A 21,789-nucleotide genomic window follows, 5' to 3' on the forward strand; every position below is an offset into this window, starting at 1 on the left:
ATCATTGTACATTGCACAGTATCTACAGGTCTGCAACCAGTTGCACTGTCCTCCGATGATGAGCTCCATGCAGTCAGCCAGTGTAACCTGACTGAACACGGCGGGGCATTGCATGATGGGATGGAATAGGGCAGACATGCTATCAAGGCCAGAACGCAGGCCTCTCCCAGTGTGAACCAGGGGGTCCCGGCCCTATGGGTTGAGGGGGCCAGCTGGAGAGGGAGGCTCAGCGCAACGCAATGTGTCTGAGGAGGCCGTCATTAGGGTTCACCCCTCCTCAGGGATGGGAACCAGGTCACATTCTCTCACACGGCACAAAGCAGGGTGTGTGTGTGTGTGAGGGGTGGGGGTTCAAGGGAGGGGTTTGATGGGGAGCAGGCCATGACCTCTTTATATCCATCATCAACAGATCACTAACTTGGCCCATAGACGTGCTCTTACTACACATTCACACAAAAACACACACACGCATGCAAAAGTATGCTAATGTGTGTGTATGTGCACAGCAGAAACCTGCAAAATATAAAAACTAATAAATGCTCTGTTGGCACAATGCATCGTCACCTATATGACCAAAAAGCTAAAAATCTCTGTAAGCTGTGATATGGTGTTGTGTGAACATTTTATAAAATGCTTCCCAAGATTAAGGGATATGGTTTTCCCAATTTACATATTAAAATTATCAATATGGATTGATGTTATTGAAATATTTCACAAATCCAACGTTTGAATCAAACCAAAGACACACACACACAAAAAAACACGGCAGCCAAATTATAACTCTTCATGTTGAACTTGTCTATCTCAGGCCACTTAGGACAAATTCCTTTACACTACAACTGCAGATCTGCTTGCTGGCGAGCCTGTTAACTCCACAGGTTTATCGCAACGAAAGAAAGCAGTGAAATACTGCCCCCTCCTGGTACACAAGGAATCTTGCAGCCAGAGAGAATTGCCTTGCAGAACCTAAACCATCAAGAAATATTATTATTCAAAGTAATCACTTTTATTATTTATATCCTTAAAAAACAAAAAAACACAACAATCAGATTTCTGTTTATTTTTAAATCAAGATTTTAGATTAAAAATATCCGACCCACCCCTTCACAAACCTTGAAAACAATCAATCTATCAAAAACAATTCAAATCAGATTCAACAGCAGTTATGACCATGAGAACCCTATGCAAAGGAAAACGTGAAATATTATATAGGGCATAAAACAGAAAAGGTAGATTATTATTTCTGTTTCTGTCATACATGTTATAACTCTAATGAGCCTGAGTGAACAGTCATCTCTAGAAAACAAGTTATAGCATTATTATTACACTATCATTTGATTGTTTCTCTCTGTAACTGAGTTCATCTCTTGTGCTTTGTTGTCTGTGCATGGGGATTGCATTTCATGTCCTTTCTCATTTCAACGATATAGACATCTAACCACTATATAACAACTTTAGATCTGACTAAGGCATGACCTTAGATGTATAGTATGTACAATAATCAGTGTGTGATGCTTGTTTTTCTGTAAAGTATGCTGTGTGTGTGTGTGTGTGTGTGTGTGTGTGTGTGTGTTTGTGTAGATGAGGTCATCCTGCATACAACGTATCTGGGACAAACTTGTGCAATTGCGCATATTTTCTGGCAAAGCTTATTATGGTAGTGTCTTTGAACTAAAAAGGCACTTTCTCTCCCAAGAGTTACTGGCTCTAGTTTACCAAGAACTTAACGGGGTCAACAAAGTGGGAGGGTAAGGGGGGAGGACCTGTACACCCTCAGTCAGGTTAGATGGTGCGTCTACGCAGGCAACTGCATGTCAGGCACTTGAGGATGCTCATGGTGATGTGCATGAGAGGTCCAAAATTGAAGAGTAGGTTGTAGAAGGTGTTGACAGACAGGCCTCCAGTCTCATCAGCATACTTTAAGGCCACAATTGGTGTGTAGAGGCTGTTGGTGAGGTTCCTGAAGCGAGGGCTGTTTGACTCAATAACCTTTTTGAGGCACTGGAGAGACGAGAACAAATACATTTTTTATGTTTTAATTGCTATATATACTTCTTGAATGTTTGCAGCAGTTAGTTATTAGAGAAACACTTTATTGATCCTGGAATCCTGAAAGAGATTGGTCAAATGCGAATTAAAAACCTGTTCCCTTACTTTGGCTATGTCATCTGGCGTCTGGCCCATGGCTTCAAATATATCTATGGATGATGGCAGGTAAACGTCTTTAAAATAACGAATCGTGTCGGCATCTGCACCTGGATACTCCATCTTGGCTACATCCGCCATCATCTTTGTTTCAAACTCAGTGTGCACTGGGCCAGGCTCGATCATGGACAACCTGTAGGGAGTCAGATGCAGAAATGCCTGTGAGGCAGCATGTACACTACAAAGCAAAGACAGATGTGAAGGAAGAACAGAGGACGAGGGTAATCTACCGGATATTGAACTTCATCAGTTGCACGGCCATACTCTCACAGAAACCTTCAATGGCGAACTTCGAGGCAGTGTAAACATCATTGAACACCACTCCTAAATCAACAAAACAGAGAGATAAAGGAGAGCATCACTGCTTTGTATTATTCTTCACTTCACACTACCCAATTAACTGCAGACATGCATCAAATTTAATTGACAAATAATGGCCTAAGATACTCAAATCAACCAAGTAACAGATGAATGATAAATAGGAGAATATTCGAGCCCGAACAAATGTGAAAGTCTGTTCCGCCTACTTGCATGTGATTAACAACTTATCTGATATTCTTTAACTTGAAAATCCACCCAGCTCATAAATATAATTAAGTTAAGCCTTTAAATACACAAATATTTAGTACAACTTTAAGAAAACAATACATTTTAGATTTACATTTAAATTTAATTTAATAAACTGTATTACGTTTTCTAAGAGCAGTGCTCCTGTCAACATCTGCAAAGTCTATGTCTTTTCACTGTCTGTTAGAATCATTAGTATATTTTCATGTGTTCTCTGATCACTTAACTGGATTGCAGATGTTATCCTGCATTGTTAAATACACAAAAACATACCCTGAAGACCCATGACACTGCTCATGACCACGATGTGCCCTGAACGCCTCTTCTTCATGTCAGGCATCACTTCTTTGATCATGCGAACAGCCCCAAAGAAGTTGGTCTCAAACACTCTTTTCATCTCCTCAATGCTGATGCTTTCCACAGGTCCCAGCAAGCCCACACCTGCATTGTTGACTGACAGGAAACAAACGGACGCAGGGATGACATACCGCAACATTGCTATATTCAAAAATGCTAATGAGATATTGTTCTGCGGTGACTTAATATGAAGTGATATCTGTTTTGTCCACACCGCTCACTTTGGCCTTTCCACAAAATAGATCTCTCTTTCATAGATTCCACATGGTATTTCTAAATATTGCCACCAGATGTCAGTGTGCGACAACAGTGAAGTGTGATGGAACACCAGTCAATGTTGCAGGGCTACTGGTTCTTGAGTAAAGAGTTGAAGAGGGATGTTGTTTAAGATTTAGAGTAGGGCGGAGAGAGTACATTTTGATATATATATTATATTTTTTATATATATTTATATATATATATATAAAATACATTGCCTCCTTTGTTTGAGCTGCAATCACCCCGATTCAGAAAAGTAAAGAAGCAAAAGAAGGTGTCATGGGCATAGAGAGCTAAACACTACATTTCAGATCATTTTGACACACTCATGATATTAGCATGGTGGTCCTTTCTGTTTTGAGGCAGAATCTTTCTTCCCACTAGAATTTCAAGACTCTCCAAACGTCCTCCCCCCACCAACTCATTATGTCAACTGCAAAACCTACGCTACAAGAGACTGAAAACATTTCAGTTGCTTCAAAAATGTTGTCCTAAAGTTGTGATATTAGTACAGTCGTAACACTGTACTGTGATATTTTGCTTTTCCACTTGACAAGTCTGTTATATGTTTACTGTTTCTCTCTGTCTCTCTTTCTGTCTCTCAGGAAAGTATGACATCACATTATGTCTGAAAGAAAAAGGCTACTATCATGGAAAGGTTTTAACTTAGCCGATCTATTTCAATATGATTTTTAGACACAAATAAAAATACTAAGTTTTATAGTATTTTACTTATTGACTGAAGGTCATATACTAAAACCATTGTTGAACTTATCTGAAATATATGTGTAGAAACAAAACACGTAATTCAAAGCTGGGGGAGGGGTCATATAGGAGCCTAGTTTCAGGTTTATCCCACTCACTGAAGATATCAATATGGCGGTCCTTGACATTGTTGATGCACTGCTTTACTGAATCGTCACTGCACACGTCTAGTGGAAGCAACATCAAGGTCTTGCCATAGGCATCTCCTGCTGCCTCCACTAGCTTGTCCTTCTTCTTCAGGTCCCGCATGGTGGCAATGACTGATAGGGAGAGACAGAGAAGAGCAAAATATTATGTTATTCGTATGATGTGGCTTCAAACTCGAAAACCAGAACAGTTGTTTTTTTGTTTTGTTTAAATTGCACAGTAACTTCTTTTGGAACCATAAATAAATCCACAGTAATAATATGACTTTTTAGTCAATTTTTCCAAATAAAGTCCATCAATATTTACTCTATCTTTAAAAAGACACTCTTGACCCATTGTCACACTGAAAAAGTGACTCACAGTACTGAGAAACCTCTAATCTGTGGGACCACTAATGACTAGCGCACACACACACACACACACACACACACACACACACACACACACACACACACACACACACACACACACACACACACACACACACACACACACACACACACACACACACACACACACACACACACACACACACACACACACACACACACACACACACACACACACACACACACACACACACACACACACACACACACACACACACACACACACACACACACACACTGTTGTGTCAGAGTCAGACGTGCAGGTCAAAGTTCTAAGCAGGGACCACGCCTGACATAGCATTGATTTTCCCTGAACTTTAAACGTTGGGTGACATTAACCCACAGCAGATTAATTTATCATGATAAGCAACAGCAGCTATCACTACTGTGTTGACTTGACTTTCATGGCTTCTTTAATGTTGTGTGTAGTGCTAACACTTTGCTGTCTGTCACGTTCCAGCAGCAAAAAAGGGAGACAGTGGTGTTGCACAATGGCAATCAGGGGGAGTAAACAACCTCTTTGCACACAATCATTTGTAATCTACCTCTTGTCCTTCACAGACAAAGGTAGACCATCATCTTATTCTCATCGAACAGACACATGGTTGGCTAAATAAATAAAAGAGGGAAGCAGTGCTGTAGAGGTTTTGATTTGCAATTCACTGTCAATGACGTTTCATTTCATAATGTATAGAAATTAGTCTAGCCAATAGTTTTGAGAATGTTGCAGAATTTGGGAAGTTAGGTGTCATGCAACTTGTTGTCGCAACTTGTTGTATGGCTTAATGATGTCTAATTAAGTCTAATCTTATGATTGGAGAGCTGTGTGTCTATGAAGCAAGAAAGAGATTATTTTATTGGTAGAGAAGTGAACAAGAGATCCATTGTTCTTCTGGCTCCTGGAGGAATTAGCCTACTCTTGGGCTGCTTAAACATTCTTGAATAAACCACATTGCATTGCACACACAAAGGTATTTTTGGGGATATTCTGAGTTTGGTGCATGTTACTGCAACAATTTAACACTTTATGCACAATGCAATATTTAATCTCTGTTGGATTTCATAAAGCTCCTGGGAAAATGGCAGATCAGCTTCATTGCTCAGAGGTGGCCTTATTGAAAGCAGGTCACGTTGTGAAAAAAGTGCTCAATCCAGTGTTATGGAAGCAGTTTTTTGTTTTGCTCATCTAATTCACGGTAATAAACCCAATTAGATACCGCATGGCCATCCAAAGGAAAAAAAAAACGTTTAATAACCCTTACACTGTGGTTATTTGATTGGCAAAACAGAAAGCAGTAAAACTAACATGTATTTAATAAGATAATGTATAAGATCACTGTTGATATCATGTGTTTCAATCTTTACACATTGACTGCAGGCCTACAGCTAATTATGTTATGCAGTATCAAGTCACATCTAGCAACAACAGGGGTCTTGAGGGCCAACTCCTACCAACAGGGGTGGGAAGGTGGTCTGATGCAATTATATCTGAGGCTCCATGAGATAGTAACGTTTTGGATCTCCAATTCCTAGAGTGACATTAATGATGGCTGGGAAGAAGGAGAGGAGACGCATGGACCAACAATGTCAAAGTGGGACACTCTCAATCCACCGTGCACCAATGAAGACTTCAAACAGCCCCTTGCTCTAGAGTGAACCCTCGCTTGTACAGGTCTCAAACTTTGTCCCCCTTTCAACACTCGCTCCAGTGAGGGGACTATAGGCACATTAGACACGGTACTAAATCGGAGCAGGCGGTCTACAATAAACTGCGATAAAAGAGGGCTTTGTGCTGGAGAAGTCACTTGAAAGAAAACTGAGAAGACTCCTTTTATGATTCTGCCTGGAGAGAGGCATCCTTGCAGAGCCCTTCCCTGGAAATTGTGCTTTCAGATGATAATTGTTGAACTAAAGGGGCGACTGAAACCCATTCCTTACAAAAGGATATGGATCCAATATCACTTAGTTGAGTAGTTATATCAAGGCACCACATAACTTATTTGACTTTTAGACGAAGAGTTGCACTTAACACTACCGAACTCTGTGCGTAAAGGAGGGTTGGTGCAGTAGCTTTGCAGCGAAAGTAAACAAGGAATAGGGTTACAAGCGAACCACACTGTTATAGCCTTGCTACTTATAAGTCCAATCAAAGAAACAATGTAGAAGAAAGCGCATTTACCATGGTAACGCTTCTTCTCATCTTTGGCCAGCGTGACGGCGATTCGTAACCCGATGCCGGAGGAGCAGCCGGTGATTAGCACAACTTTCTGCCCGCTGTTCGCCATGGATTGTCCGGGTAGGCGCTGTGTTTTTCAGCGGTCCTCTGCTCTGGATGGTTGCTGCCGAGGGAGCTCCCGATCACTGGACTTTTAAAAACTAAAGCGGATCATGCAGCCACCGCAGCCATGTGAGCCTCTAAGTCAGTCACATGTTCAATAAAATCGGTAACGAAAAAAGACGTAGCATTGCAAACACCCCTTGAGGACACGATTTTAAACTTGATAGGTGCCGCTTGCCCTGAAATGAAGTTAATTCTTTTCAAATGTGTGCGGTCGTGCACGCGCGCACGTGCGTGTTGTAGAGGGGGCAGTGCTTACTTGATTTCTGAGCTGGTGACCCCAACAACAAATAACTAACAGTCATACAGTAGTCACATGATGTGTTGTTCATATAGCTCATGTTATTTCTGATGTAGCCTACTACTATATTAAAGTGTATTCTTGATAGGACTTATTTTGAAGTTTTAGCACAGTCTTTATCCAGCCCAGGGTTTTTAAATAAAAAACATATGTATATATATTTTATAATAAAATACAAATAGTTAATTTAACACAAATGAGCTTTAATAAATATAGGCTACACAGATGCACATAACAAATCATACCAATTATAATAATAACAATAATGCTAATTATTATATAGAATTATTATTATTATTATGCTATTAGCTGTTGCTACACCTATAAACCCTAGCACTTGCTTGTGGTTTGGATCTTCTTGACTTATTTTTATATAATGTCATCCCATGCTTACCATAATTGTTAAAGGTAAGGTTGAAAGTTTCATAATGCACTGCATTGTACTGCCACCTGGTGGGAATGGACGGTGCAACACACTTGATCAGCCCTAGTTGTTAACGGATGCATAATGCCTCATCAAACATATTGCTAATTGCATCACTGTAATTCACATATTCAATCCACATAGGTTGGTATTGGTAAGAAGAATGGTCTGAATTTGGTTATCAGCTGTCTTGGATTGGTTTGACAATGTTGTGATCAGCAAGGGTCTGTTATGGTGACATTTCTTGATGAATGTCGTAAGGGTTCAAAGTTCACATGATAAGATCTGAAAGCAGGCTTTTCCCCTCTGTTTAAAGGCCATCTGTAGAGTGTAAACGTGTTGCTTAATGTTAGGCAACCACATGCAAGGTCTTTGTTTTATATAGACTCTAATACTGATTATTATAACCCCAAGCAGTGAAGTGTGGATGTCCAAAAAGCAATCTGGAGTGATTCGTGATTCAGCGATTTGTCGAAAGTAATTTCTTACTTACCACTAAAGTTATTAATGCCTTTCTCTTTTTATCTTACTGAGAATGTTTGCGTCTCAAAAACGATCAACTTTAAGTAGCTGGTTCCCCCAAAGAAAAAAACACATCTTAATGCCTAATGCATTTACAAGATAATGAAACAATCAACAAATTAGGTCTGTTTAAGGAATTGGATTGAGCTGGAATGATTATGATGGATGTTCTCTGCTCAGATTAAGGATTACAAATTAAGATAATTAGTTGGATAAACGTGACTGAAACGTAGCTCCACACAGGTGGACTATAGTTCGGATGAATTCTCTGTTGATCCCTCTCAGCTTTTGAAACCTGACTATGGCAAGCCCACAATGAGAGCAGGTTCCCCTGTATTAATCCTCCCCCTTGGTTAACCCTTTTAACCTCACCCCCATTTCAACATGTCAACATGCTGTGAAGTTTTAAATTCACTATATGGACACACACACACACACACACACACACACACACACACACACACACACACACACACACACACACACACACACACACACACACACACACACACACACACACACACACACACACACACACACACACACACACACACACACACACACACACACACACACACACACACACACACACACACACACACACACACACACACACAGAAGGAACAGAGGGAGTGGTACAGGTTCCAGAGTGTTTCAGCCTGTTAGTCTCCTCTGAGGGCAAACTGAGGTTACTTTCATCGAGAGTCAAGAGTAGCTATTCTTTTCAGTCAAAACTTTGAAGGAATACTCCCGAAGGGAAGACATATTTTATCAATGATTTGAGTCCTGGTTAGATCCTTAAAGGGTTAGCCAATAACCAGCAGGCAGACTATGCGAAGACAGGGTTTAGTCTTGCTGTGAAAAGAATGAACCTCAAACATGTAATGCATATATAAGCACAACACATTAGAATAGATAATGAAACATCTTTATCCAATCATCACTGCTTGTGGTAAACTGTATGCTATGCTGAAAACAGGGAGCACACTGTCAGCTTAAGAGTTCAGGCCCAATTTCCTCTTGCTGTCTCACAAAACTAAAGTCTGCTTATTGAGAACATCCCCAAGCTGTGACCCACTTGTCTCACTAGAAAGCTAAAGTATACAATGAGATAATAAAAGAAACATTTGCATTGTCAGATAAAGCTGCTCTAAATCCAAGCTGACAATGTGCGAAACATGCATCACAGGGAAAGTTTAGGCACAATTCTGACAATTTCAGAATAACCTAAAATTGAGTATAATGGCAGACTAGATCTCAGAATAGCAATAGAATGGAAGCCAAAACATTGTCATATGCCCCAAAAAAATATGTGAGTGTAAATATCCACCAATACTGGTTAACCTTTTTCATTTTTATGGATGCTTAGCAAGAAAAACCTGTCATCTAACTATGACCCAAAAAATAACCAAATCACGTTAGGGCTATTTTGCTACTAAATCCATTCAATTTACAGTTGAAAAGCTGTAAAGATAGAGACAAGTCTCAACGCTGTCCACCAGTGAATTTGAAACAAATTAAGGAATAAGTCACTGGAGTAAGGTCAGGGTTTACCTGGCAGGCTTTACCTTTGGAGAAATGGGATGGGTGTGAATGATGATGAAGAGGTGGCTGGACAGCAGTGGAATTTCAGAAGATTGAGGCACTAAGACACAGAAGGACAGAGGAAAGATTAGAGAGGGGGAGATAACACAAGTCCATACATGCTTTTTCAGGCAAAATATGCTTTTTTTGCTGTTGATAATGACTAATAATCATCCTCCGTTTTTCACCTCAAACTTCACTCTGTATACTTTCTTTTCTGAACCTCTGAACCCACATAACCCTCCTTCTGGCAGGTCTTTCAACATCCTTCATCAGAGCTTTCACCTGTTCCCTCTGACACCTCTGAGCACACTCCAGATGTTCCCTGAACCCACATCATCCATCTGTATATCTGTAATCTCTTTGTAGAAGTCCAAGTCATAGAAAAGAACACCCCCATCTCCTCTAACCACACTTCCATAGCTTAATAGTTAATTTCCTGAGTACAAACTTTAAGGATACATGAGCAGATGCTCCTGGAACATTCACTGGTTTCCGGGCTTTTTGCAGCCGATGTCTGTTTTTAATTATCGTAATTAAATATGGATTGAATGATTATCGGGGCTTTTTTTTTTATGTACAATGCATATTAACCTATTTCATAACAAAATGAATATACCATTTTTGTATACCTTAAAATATGCAGTTTTTGTGCATGATTTTTAAAACAATTTTATTTAGTAATATTCCTGATCACACAGCAAGTACCTCACACTAACTATCATTTGTTTTGGCCCTGCTGTGGGTGGCATCTCATTGCAGTGGCATTGGACAAGAGACATATTCTGGCTGATGCTGCTGAAAGGATAAGGGACTCTGGCTGTGTGAAAGGGCCGAGGGGACTGGAATGTTTGCCACAGGTCAGGAGTGGCGCTTTCTGCTCTTTTGTGTGCTGTCTACAGAGGAGGTGTGGAATGCAAACTTCATGAGAATAAAAGGGACGAAAAGGAAAAGAGTAGCTGGGGGTCGCTGGGCGGGAGAGAGCCTTAAAAACAGAGAAAGAATGGTTGCAGAGCATTAGAAAGGAGTGAGCAGGGAAACGTTTTAGGATGGACAGAGAATAAACTTATTTGAGAGAGAGTAATACAGAGAAGCCCACAAGCTGTGCCAAAAGAGGAGAGTTAAAGCTGTTGCTGCAGCTGCACATCAGACACAATGAACACTGTGCAATGACAGTCTGAAGATCATACTGTGTCATTTCTGAATACTAAGTTATGACATTCTTATAACAGCTCTCCCTTATACGTCATTCAAAGAGTCTCAAGCTGATTCCTGTTGAAAAGCATCACTGTTCATCATTTGAAGCAACACTTTTTTTTCATTTATAAAGCTGAATAAAAAAGGTTGTTTAGAGGTTTTCCATTACAGGGCTGTAAAAGCAGAAAGCAAAGAGAAACAACAGCATGGTGCCAGTTACATCGGAGAAAGTAAACAGAGGGATTCCCAGATCCACTTAACCACTATGGCACAATATTCTGAACACATCACTTAATTTTTCCACTATTTCTATCTTACATTTTGTATTGAGAATGAAATTATTTTGTCTCAAAAGTCTAAAAACATGTGTTATGGCGACCGCAAACTGAAATTCAAATGTCTTCCACACAGAAGAAAGGTAGAAATAAATGCTGATTTGAATCATAACTAGCGTCAGTGTTTGGATTTACCTTAAGTACCTGTTTTCAACATAACTGCTTTGCTATTTAGATCAAAACACAATCACTGTGTTTTGTGCAGTAACAGTGAAGAGGAGACTAGGGTGAGCTTGAGTGCGCTCGCTGGTTGAGTTTATTTAGTCTATTAGTTTGAGCAGTTCATTTAACAGACATGGTCCTTAGATGTTAATTAGTTTAGTCTCCTGTCATCTCTCAATACTATAATTATCACCAGACTGGCAGTTCCCCTCGCTGGCCCAATGCAAAAGAGAACATTTCCACACACTTTCGCGTGGTCACATCCCTGGTTTGGCAACTTAACAGCAGGGTTAAGCAACTCTGAATAAATCTGTCTGAAAGCACAGCCCTGCATCCAATCCCTGCTCAGCTTAAGATCTGATGTTCATTTTGCTTTCTTTTAATACATTTTCAAATACTATGGTTAAAGGGAGTGCAGGAGTGATTAAATACCAAGCTGCCAATCTTATGCTATCTGACTTGCACACTTTGCCCACCGTGTACCGCAGGCAGATAAACCCAGAACACATGTTGCAGGATAGATTTGTATCACAGGGTGTGGTTTGGAATAAGCTCTTGTGTAAGTACACATGCTTTCTGATATATCAAGATACTATCATCCACAGTCAGTGGGTGGCACAATCACATTTCACTTGAGGTGCTTTCATAAATCAGAGGTTTTACCAGACTGACAGATTAACCTGAACATCCCCCACAAGCAAAATGTTCATGATTCAGTGTGTGTGTGTGTGTGTGTGTGTGTGTGTGTGTGTGTGTGTGTGTGTGTGTGTGTGTGTGTGCGTGCGCGTGTGCGTGTGTGTGTGTGTGTGTGTGTGGGAGTTAGTTTTATTTCCTTTCTTGATGTCAGCCATTTGCCTCGTTTTGACAAAACCGACAAAGCCCACATTTGACACAATCCCACTTAAAAGAATATTGTTTAGCAGTGAGACTATATTGCTGTTCTACAATAGCATACAGATGTTGGCTGTTTCTTAGGATCTACATGTGCAGAAAGAAAGCTGTTATTTTAGGCTCATTCATAATTCCGCTATAAATGGGAAAATAAAGTGACAATGGATTGCTCTCAGGCTCCCTTCCACACACATGGTCCACAAAGTTAAATTGACCATCATAATTCACTCATCTTTAAAATCCTTGTTATAGGGGAAGGACAGGATGTCATAACACTGTTCATCATCCAATATGCAACTAAATGACATCAAAAGCCCATTAGGAAGCAGTGGTGTAAGACATTAACTGATTTAAAGTGGTTACTTCATACTGACTGAATGCAGGGATAAAAGGTATTTATCTTTTAAACATACATAAATCAATTATTGGCAAGCTGAAAGAGTCAGCTGCCTCTTTCTTTGCAATATGCTTGCATATTCCCTCTGGCAGTTAGCAGGTTGTCCTGTTCTGGCATGTTCTTCAAAACAAGGAGAAGACCGTAGGCAGACTAAATTGAAGGCCCATTGGGGTCAATAATACTGAATGCTCATCACCTCCATCTTGGGGATTAATAAGGTTTCCAAAATATGGTGGTGAAAGATGACCCTCTTAGTGATTCAATGATAAGAGAAGTCCAACATAATTCATCAGCACATAATGACCTGCAGAGGGAGGAAGCGAAACTTCTAATTTATGAAACCACACCACATGTCTGGAATAGACTTCAAACTTCAATACTGGAAGCATCATTTATGTAGTCCCAAGAAAATTCTGAATTAATAAATTAAAATGACATATAGAGATATACCCTCAAGCTATTTTTCCCTCTTAAAATCTGTGAAAGATGTATCTCTTGCCAAACTTCCTGTGATTTTCAAAGTGTCCGTTAATTCATAACTACATGTTAAAACGCATATGGAGTTTAATTTAGTATCTTGGTCTTTCCACATGATTTGTCAATGTGTACAAAATAAAAATTGCTCTGTTGGTTTCTGCAGTTTTTTCTTTAGGATTAATTGACCTTTAAGTTATTTTAAATTATATGTTGAACATTGTTTACATCAACCTGGAAAAGGATTATCTATTTACCTTACACAAATTCTTATCAGTTGGATTTATAAAACCCTCTTGGTTAATGAAAGCTGACAGACTGCTGGAAGTAAAAAAATGACTTGACCTTGATTTTAATTGGAATTTTCATGCCCATTTAACTTGCCATAATTTAAAGCCATGGTGTATTTGACGTCAGGTATATTTTAGGGAAAAAATCCTTGTAACTTTGAAAAAATGTGTATTTGTAATTTGTCTGGTAGTGGGACAAAGGTACACAGCACATGCTCCGGAAATATTTCTCACCCAGAGTTCAGACTACCCACTGGACTCTTAGTAACTATCTGCTAAAAGCTGTTAGGAATGTGGCCCTAACTCAGGTTGGCTAAGCCGGTACTGAGAAGTTAGACTGCGAGGTCAGGGAGTTGTTTACCTACTAGATCAACCTCAATCTGTCCATTTATCTTGGTGTTTCTGACAAAACTTCTCCTATATTTAACTACTTTTAATGTTATTTTCTTATCACTCTACAATTTGTTTCTCCAACAATTAACTATCTTTGATGTTCAGGAAGTTGCATCTTTCATGTCGGTAGGGGGTTCCTTATTTGAAAGAATTCATTAAAGCTCATTTGTTTTGACATAATGTATTTACCATGGAGAAGCATTAACATGTTTTGGACTTTCATCGTAACTGATGTCATTAATGTTTAATAAGTTGCAGCTAAGAATGGGGTTTGGCTAGAAATAATGTGAAACAGTTCCTCTGGATAAAGGAGATAATTGTGACATTTAAATGGGTGTGTTTCTCCCTCTTTGTGTGGTTTGAGACTCTTCTCCCTTGAGGAATTATGGTTTGGCTTGTTTTCTCTGTATGTTCTCTCGGATTCAGCTCCAAGTTATTTTACAAAGGCCTGTTGTAGCTTGGACTTGAGAAACGTTATCTTTGACAATTTTCCAATTAGACAAGGTCTTCACAAGTCTTATCTTAGAGCATGTCTCAACTGAATAGCACAGTCTTCCTAGAATTAATTAGGCTTCTGGCAGAACTGTATTCAACCTGCACAGGTAATCAAACTACAGGCTTAAGTTTTGGCAGATGCATAGGACAGATGTCCCTGCCAGGATCAGTTTTCATGTGACTTTTTACAACCAATTTGTTCAGCTTATTCCTATCAGCAGTTTTTCTAAAAAAATGAAGTTGTTGTTTAATGCAAATACAATTCACTATGTTATACCTGTACAAATAGATGTAATACAAAATGGAGAAATGCTAAAATATCTGTTTTTAATTTGTTGACGACATGTAAAACAGGACATTTATGTCAGAACTTTCTTCATAAAAGAGTAACACAAAGTGGGATTAAATTGTTTTTCAATTATGGGGTTTCAAGCCAGATGTGCATGCTCCTGACCTAGTAGGCCATGACAACCTTTAACCTGAAATGATTTAGCCTCTAGCCTCTCTGTGACCAAGCTCGAGTTTGAACAGGCATGGAGAAACTGAAAGATTAGACTGATGGTGTGGATAACCTGCCATGGAAAGCAAAAACCTGACTGCCACTGGCCAGGGGTATTGTAATTGTATCTGAAGTTCAAAATGTGTACGTCCCACACCCTCCAAGTAATTTATAGAAAACTCAGATTATCAGTGGACGTTGAAAGTAGGAAATCAACTAAAAATAAGGAAATAATGAGATAAAATATTAATCCTCATCATTAATATTATGAAAAGGGTCACTGTTTTCAATCACTGAGACATTCTGTTCAATTCTAATTTAACAATATATTCAGATGTTGCCTCCAATATGGGTAATAGTTGAATACACTGGCTAGATTTAAAAATCAGGAAACTAACCCACATACAGTAAGTGACATAGAAACCAAGATTACTATGTCACTTACACTTATTAGGGTAAGGATCACTTTAAGAAGTGAGACCTAAAAAATTATCGCAAGTAATAATAATAATGATTGAAGGGGTTTCACTGCATCTCATCCATGCGTACTGACTCCTGGGACCGTCCTAATGGGAGGGAAGAGGCGTGGGAGGTGGAGAGAAGAGGGAGGGAGTGATGGTGAGAGGGAGAAATTGAATTAGAAGGGTAGAGCGATACTAAGAGGAGCCACCACAACAAAACTTCTCCGACCAACAATCAAGCAAGTGGAACTACAGACTTCTGTCCTTCTCTCTCCGCATGGTTCCTAGAAATATAACTTGTATAAAGTTTAGCTGGCGGAGGCAGAGGGGGGTCTCCGCTTGGAAAGATGGACCATTTAATAAGGAACAGGTCGCGCAGGAAAATACCGCTATGTGTTTTTATCCTGCTTCTCCTAACGACGACACATGCAGGTAACGTATTTAGTTAACCATATATGATGCACTGTCCCCTTTATCTGAGTTTCCGTGACTTTTTCCCAGGCACCATCATGCATCACTTGGTCCCATGCCAGCAAAGTTATTGGCGCAAACGAATAATATTTACTGCATTTTAAAGTCGGATTCTCCAGGGCCGTGCATAATTTGTACATACGTGATCTGAATGTAAACCTATGCATACGTATTAATATGCCGCGTGATTTCACAATTTACACGCATTTGATTGACTCAGTACTCCTTGTTCCAGCTTAAATTTGAATTGAACACATTTCCAATGTTTTCAATTTGAATGTCTCCTTGCTGCGTAAGGTGAGCTGCAAGACTCGCAGCGACCTCAGGAGATGTGATGTCATGTTTGAGTTTGCTTGTGACCAGCATCGGTTTACTGTGAAAGGGTTTAACGTTGGCTTGAGAAAGAGGGGAATGGCTGAACACTGACCGAACAGAGTAGATTAAAATTCCTGTCATAGATCTGTTTAATGTGCCCTATGCTCACATCTATGGTCTTAAGTGAAGGCGCTTTACACTCTTACTGCCTTAGTTATGATCATTCTGGCAGACTTCAATATTTAACATGTTTGTTTTGTAGGTAGCTCCTTGGTTCATTTTTTTTACACACTTGAGTCTTCTTCTAGGGTTGAAGTAGCCGGATTGATTGTTCAATTATCCACCTGCCAGAGGTGGTCTGTCACACAGCTCTCTCTCTCCATCTGTCAAACAGTGACCTGGTGTTCACATTTGTTGCACTTTCAGGCTTGTTCAGCAAGTGCTGCACCCATTTTAAGACTTCCTTGTCCTCAAGATAGCCAGTAACAACCAGCTTGTGCCATACATACTATATGTAATTTAGCGCACTGCTATCTGTCACCCACGCAGGTCTGCATGCCCTGTGGCTGTGTCCTGAGCATCTCCAACTGGCAGCAGACTATTTCATGCAGGTGGTGCCTTTAAATACTCCCTCAGCAGCAGGAGTTAACCCCATGGTCACCATAAGTGTTTAAAAATGTCTAATTTTCACTAGTGGCTATCCGCATGCACATACTTCATGGCTGGCATGATTTGTTGGAATCCATTGGCTGGCATAAAGTGATGGCAGGAGGAAGCAAGCCAACTAACATAATCACACTCAATTGACACAGCGGCTGTGGCGCCCACTGCTCTCTAATGAGGGCTGTGAATTGAGAGGCCGAGAAGATTTAAAAGTGCATGGGACATATGTTGGTGCTGATATGGCTGTCTTAGATATGTGCATGGGGTTGATAATGTGTCTGCTTCTCTGAGTCTGTGCGATTTGTGTGCAGCTGTGTGTGTATTACAGTGCCAGAATGTTTTCCCATATGCTTTCTGTGTGTGTTTGAGAGAGATGAGAGAAGACTTTGTTTGCTGACAGGAAGGGAGACATTCACACATGCACACGTCCACAGCTAGTTTCAGTTCGAATCCTCTGTTCTTTTGCCTCAACACAGTTTCGTTCAGTTTTTCTTTCTTTTTATGTTCTTGAGAATAGAGATTGTTTGTTTTTATTTGATATGCCTTATCTCTTTTTAACATCAACGTTCAACACTTGCTCATTCCCTGCCTCATCCTTGACTGGTTCCATGAGAGAGGGGAAATCGTGCGTACCACCCCCTCACTGCGTCCCGTTTGATCAAGCCTCCTTTCCAATCCTGCACCAGACTCCCAATGGAGGATTGCCAGCCTTGTTCGCCTTTGATCCATCAAACATGAGTGGCAAATGAAAACAAATGAAAAAGGCAGCTGAATTTAGCAGGATAGAGAATAACACAATATTTTTTGTATGCCTGTTAAAGCTGTAGTGTATTTTTTTCTGTTATTGAAGTTTGTGTTTCTGTAATGGAAACATTAAACATCAAAAGTGTCAGAGATGCTGATGTCTCTCCCTAGTTGCTGATGCTTCATGTATCATATCAAACTGCTTCTCAGACTTTTAGATGAGGCAAATGTTTGGAATCCCCCCACGTTTTTATTATGTAGAAATTATGCTTTGACTCTTAATGACGCCGGATTGCAATCTATAATATTCAACACACATCTGGCTTCCAGAGACTCAGTAACACCCTTCCCCTCAGGCTCCTATGGTTCTGTGTTTCTGATAACTGGATACTTCAATAAGCTGTATGTGGGGCTAGTTGTAGATGCTTCCTGTAGAATTGCAATGAACAGAAATCAGAGGGGCTGATTTATTTGCAGTGTCCCCTTACATGTAATCTGCCTCAATGTCATTTATGGGCCTCAGAAAAGTGTTATCATATTCATCTATCACGGCACATTTCAATAGAGACCACAGTAGTAAGCTTCCCTTCCAAAGCCATCTGTAGAGTTTTGAAAACAATTTGCTACCCTCACTGACATCGTGACCTGGGTCATGTTTCAACTCCTCTGAACCTGCCAAATGTCCCTTAGACACAAAGCCGCAACACAGAGGCCCACAACTGGTTAAGAATGTATTTAAAGTATCCATCAGAGACACAAAGGAACATAACTTCTAAAGGAGCATGTGCATATACCTGTCATACACATGGTGTTCTACTTTGATTTTGCCAGCCCTGGTGTTACAATCCAATAATAGCTGCTTCAGAGTTCTAATGTCTGAGAGACTAAATGACAGCTCTGGGCTGAAGCTTGAATGGGCTCGGTCGTGTGTACACTTGCATGTTTATATCCAGGTAATCCTCTGTGCCTTAAGGTATGTGCACACATGCGCATATGAACTTGTGTGTTTGTACTTCTGTATTTGTTGTGGTGGTGTAACATGTTGCATATTTATGAGGACCCAATAGCTTTTGTAGTATAAAGAGATTAATAACATCTTCCAACAGCAGGTCATTTTAAACCTTCTCCCCACCTCTTAAATGTACTTGATATAGTGCCAGGGGGCAATTGTACTCATGCAGTGGGAATAATAGTAAGGGGATGAAAGTTCTGTAGTCAGAACAGTAAAAGGAACATCCTCAGAAGTATATCAGTACAAATGTGAGTGTGGAGCGGCTGTCCAGTTATGGGCCTAGTGGGGCAGGTGTTTTCTCTGAGGGCCAAGAAGCTTTTTGGCCTGTTAGCCTACCATAATGTGAACAAACATGAACAGAACAAACTGTAGTAATGGAAGAATGTGGTGCTGATGTGTTTTGGAAGGAAAATGTGGAAGCAGATGCCACCAGAATCATGCAGCTTTAACACCAAAAGTAACAACAGGAAGCAGCCACTGACATATCAGCACAGCATCCTAAAACAAACTAAAACTAATGTTGTGTCGTTCATGTTGAGTTTATCATTGTAGTTAGAAGAGGATCAGTCTGCAGATTTCTCAGAGACTCTACATTGTAGATTTAATGAGAGTGAACATTCTTCTTGATATAAAGAAATACAACTTGAATACAGAAGACCAATTAACACTCCCTATTGCTTTCCCTTGTCAAATTTGATCAAGTAAACACATGTAAAGCTATTAATAATGTGGTATTACAATTTTTTTTTTATAAAGATCACACACTTAAAATGTATTAAAGACTTAATGTAAGACACTTTTGGTTGCATTTATCATCACTTATATTGTCTCCTAATACTATTGATGACCTCATAACCCTTCAGTATTTGGTACAGTCAAAGCAGTTCCCAGCAGCCTGCTACACAACAGCTGACTTGACTTGTTCCTAAACTCTAAGCGATAACTCAAAGCAGACCCAACCACAAAGCGGGGCGATAACTATCTCTGCCTTTCAGTTTGCATACTTCCAGTCCAACAAATGTCTGCCTGTTACAGTAAATGAACCTTTCTAGCACATTCTTTTTCGTTTTAATAACCTGTTTACAAGAAAAGAGCAACGTGTGTGACAGATTAATACAGTAGTCTAAAGTGCTGTTTTTTTCACTCTGAGGGCATTATAATTAAGCTGCACATAAACAGTGTGTGCAGGCTGTAAGGCTATACTATTGTATTGAGTCAGAGTATCAATCTTATTTGGCTTTTCATGCGTTTACATTTTCATCTATTCAGAGCTTGTATTACCTCTCCTCACCTCATTGTGTTATTGTCCACTCACAGCAGTGACCCAGACAAAAGGTCACACCCACCGCTAATTAGATTAAGGCTGTTCTTCATGGAGCCTATGAGAAGCTGTGACTTGATTTATTCAACCACTTAGACTAGATCTGTCATCAGTTTTCCCTATTAATCACCACATGTGTTACAGCTTGGTCACAAAAGGTTTTCTGAAGAAATTCCCACTGAACAGTAGTTTTTAAGGAGAGTGGAATTTCAGAGAAAGAGTTGATGTTCCTTTACTCATCTCAGGGTTGTGGTCCATGGTGGGAAATGTCCATTGCCCGGATTTGTTTTGGCTTAATTTATTGTAAAAATCCCCCAAGTTCCCGACAGAGTAGTATTGTTTATGTGCAAAAGTTGTATTTCCAGGCTAAGTTGGGAGTGTAGGTGGAGTGAGTCATAAAGACTGTCTTCAGACATATTAGCAGTGGAAACACAGAACACATTATGTCCATGTATAACTGAAGCGGTGTTGAGTTGTATGACCGCAGTATCACACGGCCACATAAGAAACACAGATGTAGACTGTCTGGTGGCATTTCCAGGGGCTATAGTGTGATCTGTGTTGTCGAGCTCTTTTCTGTCAGTTAGACTGTGGTCAGCTCTGTCACTGGACAGACATGGATGTCTCATACTGTAGAAAGAAAGAAAAGCACAAGAAAAAAGGATGCAGAAATGCCAGATGTCTGTGTAATTGCTGAATGTTTGAGATCCTTCCCATGTACTCTGACCTCTTAGTGTGATTGGAAAACTCTCTGAGTCATCATTCCTCAGAGATCCTGTGATGCTATTTCAAACATGTTGAGCCATAAGTAGCGTGGATAGCATGCTGCACAGGCCAACATAATAACCACAAGGTTGTGAGATCTGTCTCAGTGACCATATCTAACAAGTGATACTTAAGACAAACTCTTGCTACGTTCCTTTAGAAGTAACACCATTTGACAGATGAGATAGGGACATTCAAACCACAAAGCCTAATGAGATGCAAGCAGAGCCTGCTCGGACAGTCAGTGCTGCAGGATAGATAAAGAGCCTGCAATAATTGGCACAACTTAAGGTAACATAAAGGGATTCAAAGCAGGTTATAGATCACTATCTATCCTGTATTGCTCCATAGATACAGACTCCAGCCGCCTTCCACATATTTTATGCTTGTATTCGAGTATATTTTTGCAGCAACTTTAATGGATGGATCCAATGAAGTTCAGCACAGGTTTTCGCCTGTTATTGAATCCGCTTGCCTAACTTATAACAGCTTATTTTGGACAATCGGCTGTGAGATCCCTATTATTCTCTGCACGTTTATCTGACAGATCATTGTGAATGCAGTTTCTTGTTTTGGAGGAATTTCTGCTGCTCGTCTCAGATTTCTCCCTTTGGCATTGTTACACATCTCGACTGTTCTCTGTTGTCTTGAGAGTGTCAGAGGTCATCAGTCTCCTGACAGCCCATTGCTGAACATGTTTAGAAAGGGGCCACAGCGATTTTCATAACACATATTTGTTGAGGCAGAAATGCACTTTATGTGGTTCTTAGGGAGATAGAGTCTTTGAATAACTTGAAATTCTTAGAGAAAAACTAAATAAAATTGAAGGAAAGTTAATTGTGTTATTTTGTTTTGAGATTATTTTGTCAGGTGCTCTCTTGGACAGGCTGACAACAAATCAAACATTCCTGCTAAATAAAACCCATGTTGTTTCAATTTAGAAGATTATTCAGACTTATGTCTTATGACCACTTGTTCTCCCTGTGCATGTGTATGAATGAGCGAGAAAGGAAGAAAGATAGACTGAAAGTCAGCACCAGTCAAGGC

At 39.9% G+C, this 21,789-nt stretch overlaps 2 protein-coding genes across 5 annotated transcripts in view; one reads left to right on the plus strand and one right to left on the minus strand.

The window, feature by feature from the left end:
- Positions 1-1,044: 1,044 nt before the first annotated feature.
- Positions 1,045-9,918, minus strand: rdh8a (retinol dehydrogenase 8a). Of its 2 annotated transcripts, none has more exons than XM_079642995.1 (6): positions 9,842-9,918; positions 4,251-4,412; positions 3,046-3,225; positions 2,436-2,529; positions 2,155-2,338; positions 1,045-2,001 (listed from the first exon to the last, which is right to left on the minus strand). In XM_079642995.1, the coding sequence occupies exons 2-6, from the start codon at positions 4,399-4,401 to the stop codon at positions 1,783-1,785; spliced, it is 828 nt and encodes a 275-aa protein (XP_079499121.1). In that variant the 5' UTR covers positions 4,402-4,412; positions 9,842-9,918; the 3' UTR covers positions 1,045-1,782. The 2 variants fall into 2 exon arrangements, with proteins under 2 accessions (XP_079499121.1, XP_079499120.1); XM_079642994.1 differs by lacking the exon at positions 9,842-9,918 and adding an exon at positions 6,868-7,269.
- A 5,727-nt stretch (positions 9,919-15,645) lies between these two features.
- The window catches only part of col5a3a (collagen, type V, alpha 3a), a 46,476-nt gene continuing 40,332 nt past the window's right edge, over positions 15,646-21,789 (plus strand). For all 3 annotated transcript variants that reach the window (XM_079642988.1, XM_079642989.1, XM_079642990.1), the window contains exon 1: positions 15,646-15,883. In XM_079642988.1, the coding sequence (XP_079499114.1) occupies positions 15,799-15,883 (85 nt within the window). In that variant the 5' untranslated portion in view covers positions 15,646-15,798. The remainder of the gene's footprint in view (positions 15,884-21,789) is intronic.

The sequence above is a fragment of the Notothenia rossii genome (assembly GCF_949606895.1).
Source record: "Notothenia rossii genome assembly, chromosome: 8".
Lineage (NCBI taxonomy): Eukaryota > Metazoa > Chordata > Actinopteri > Perciformes > Nototheniidae > Notothenia > Notothenia rossii.

What these genes read in the sequence shown, in the direction of transcription:
- rdh8a (XM_079642994.1), bottom strand. Translation starts at nt 6,973, where the DNA reads ATGGCGAACAGCGGGCAGAAAGTTGTGCTAATCACCGGCTGCTCCTCC. An exon ending in TGAGAAGAAGCGTTACCATG is followed by an intron (nt 4,413 to 6,867) that starts GTAAATGCGCTT and finishes TCTCCCTATCAG; the next exon opens with TCATTGCCACCATGCGGGAC. An exon ending in CCGCCATATTGATATCTTCA is followed by an intron (nt 3,226 to 4,250) that starts GTGAGTGGGATA and finishes GTTTCCTGTCAG; the next exon opens with TCAACAATGCAGGTGTGGGC.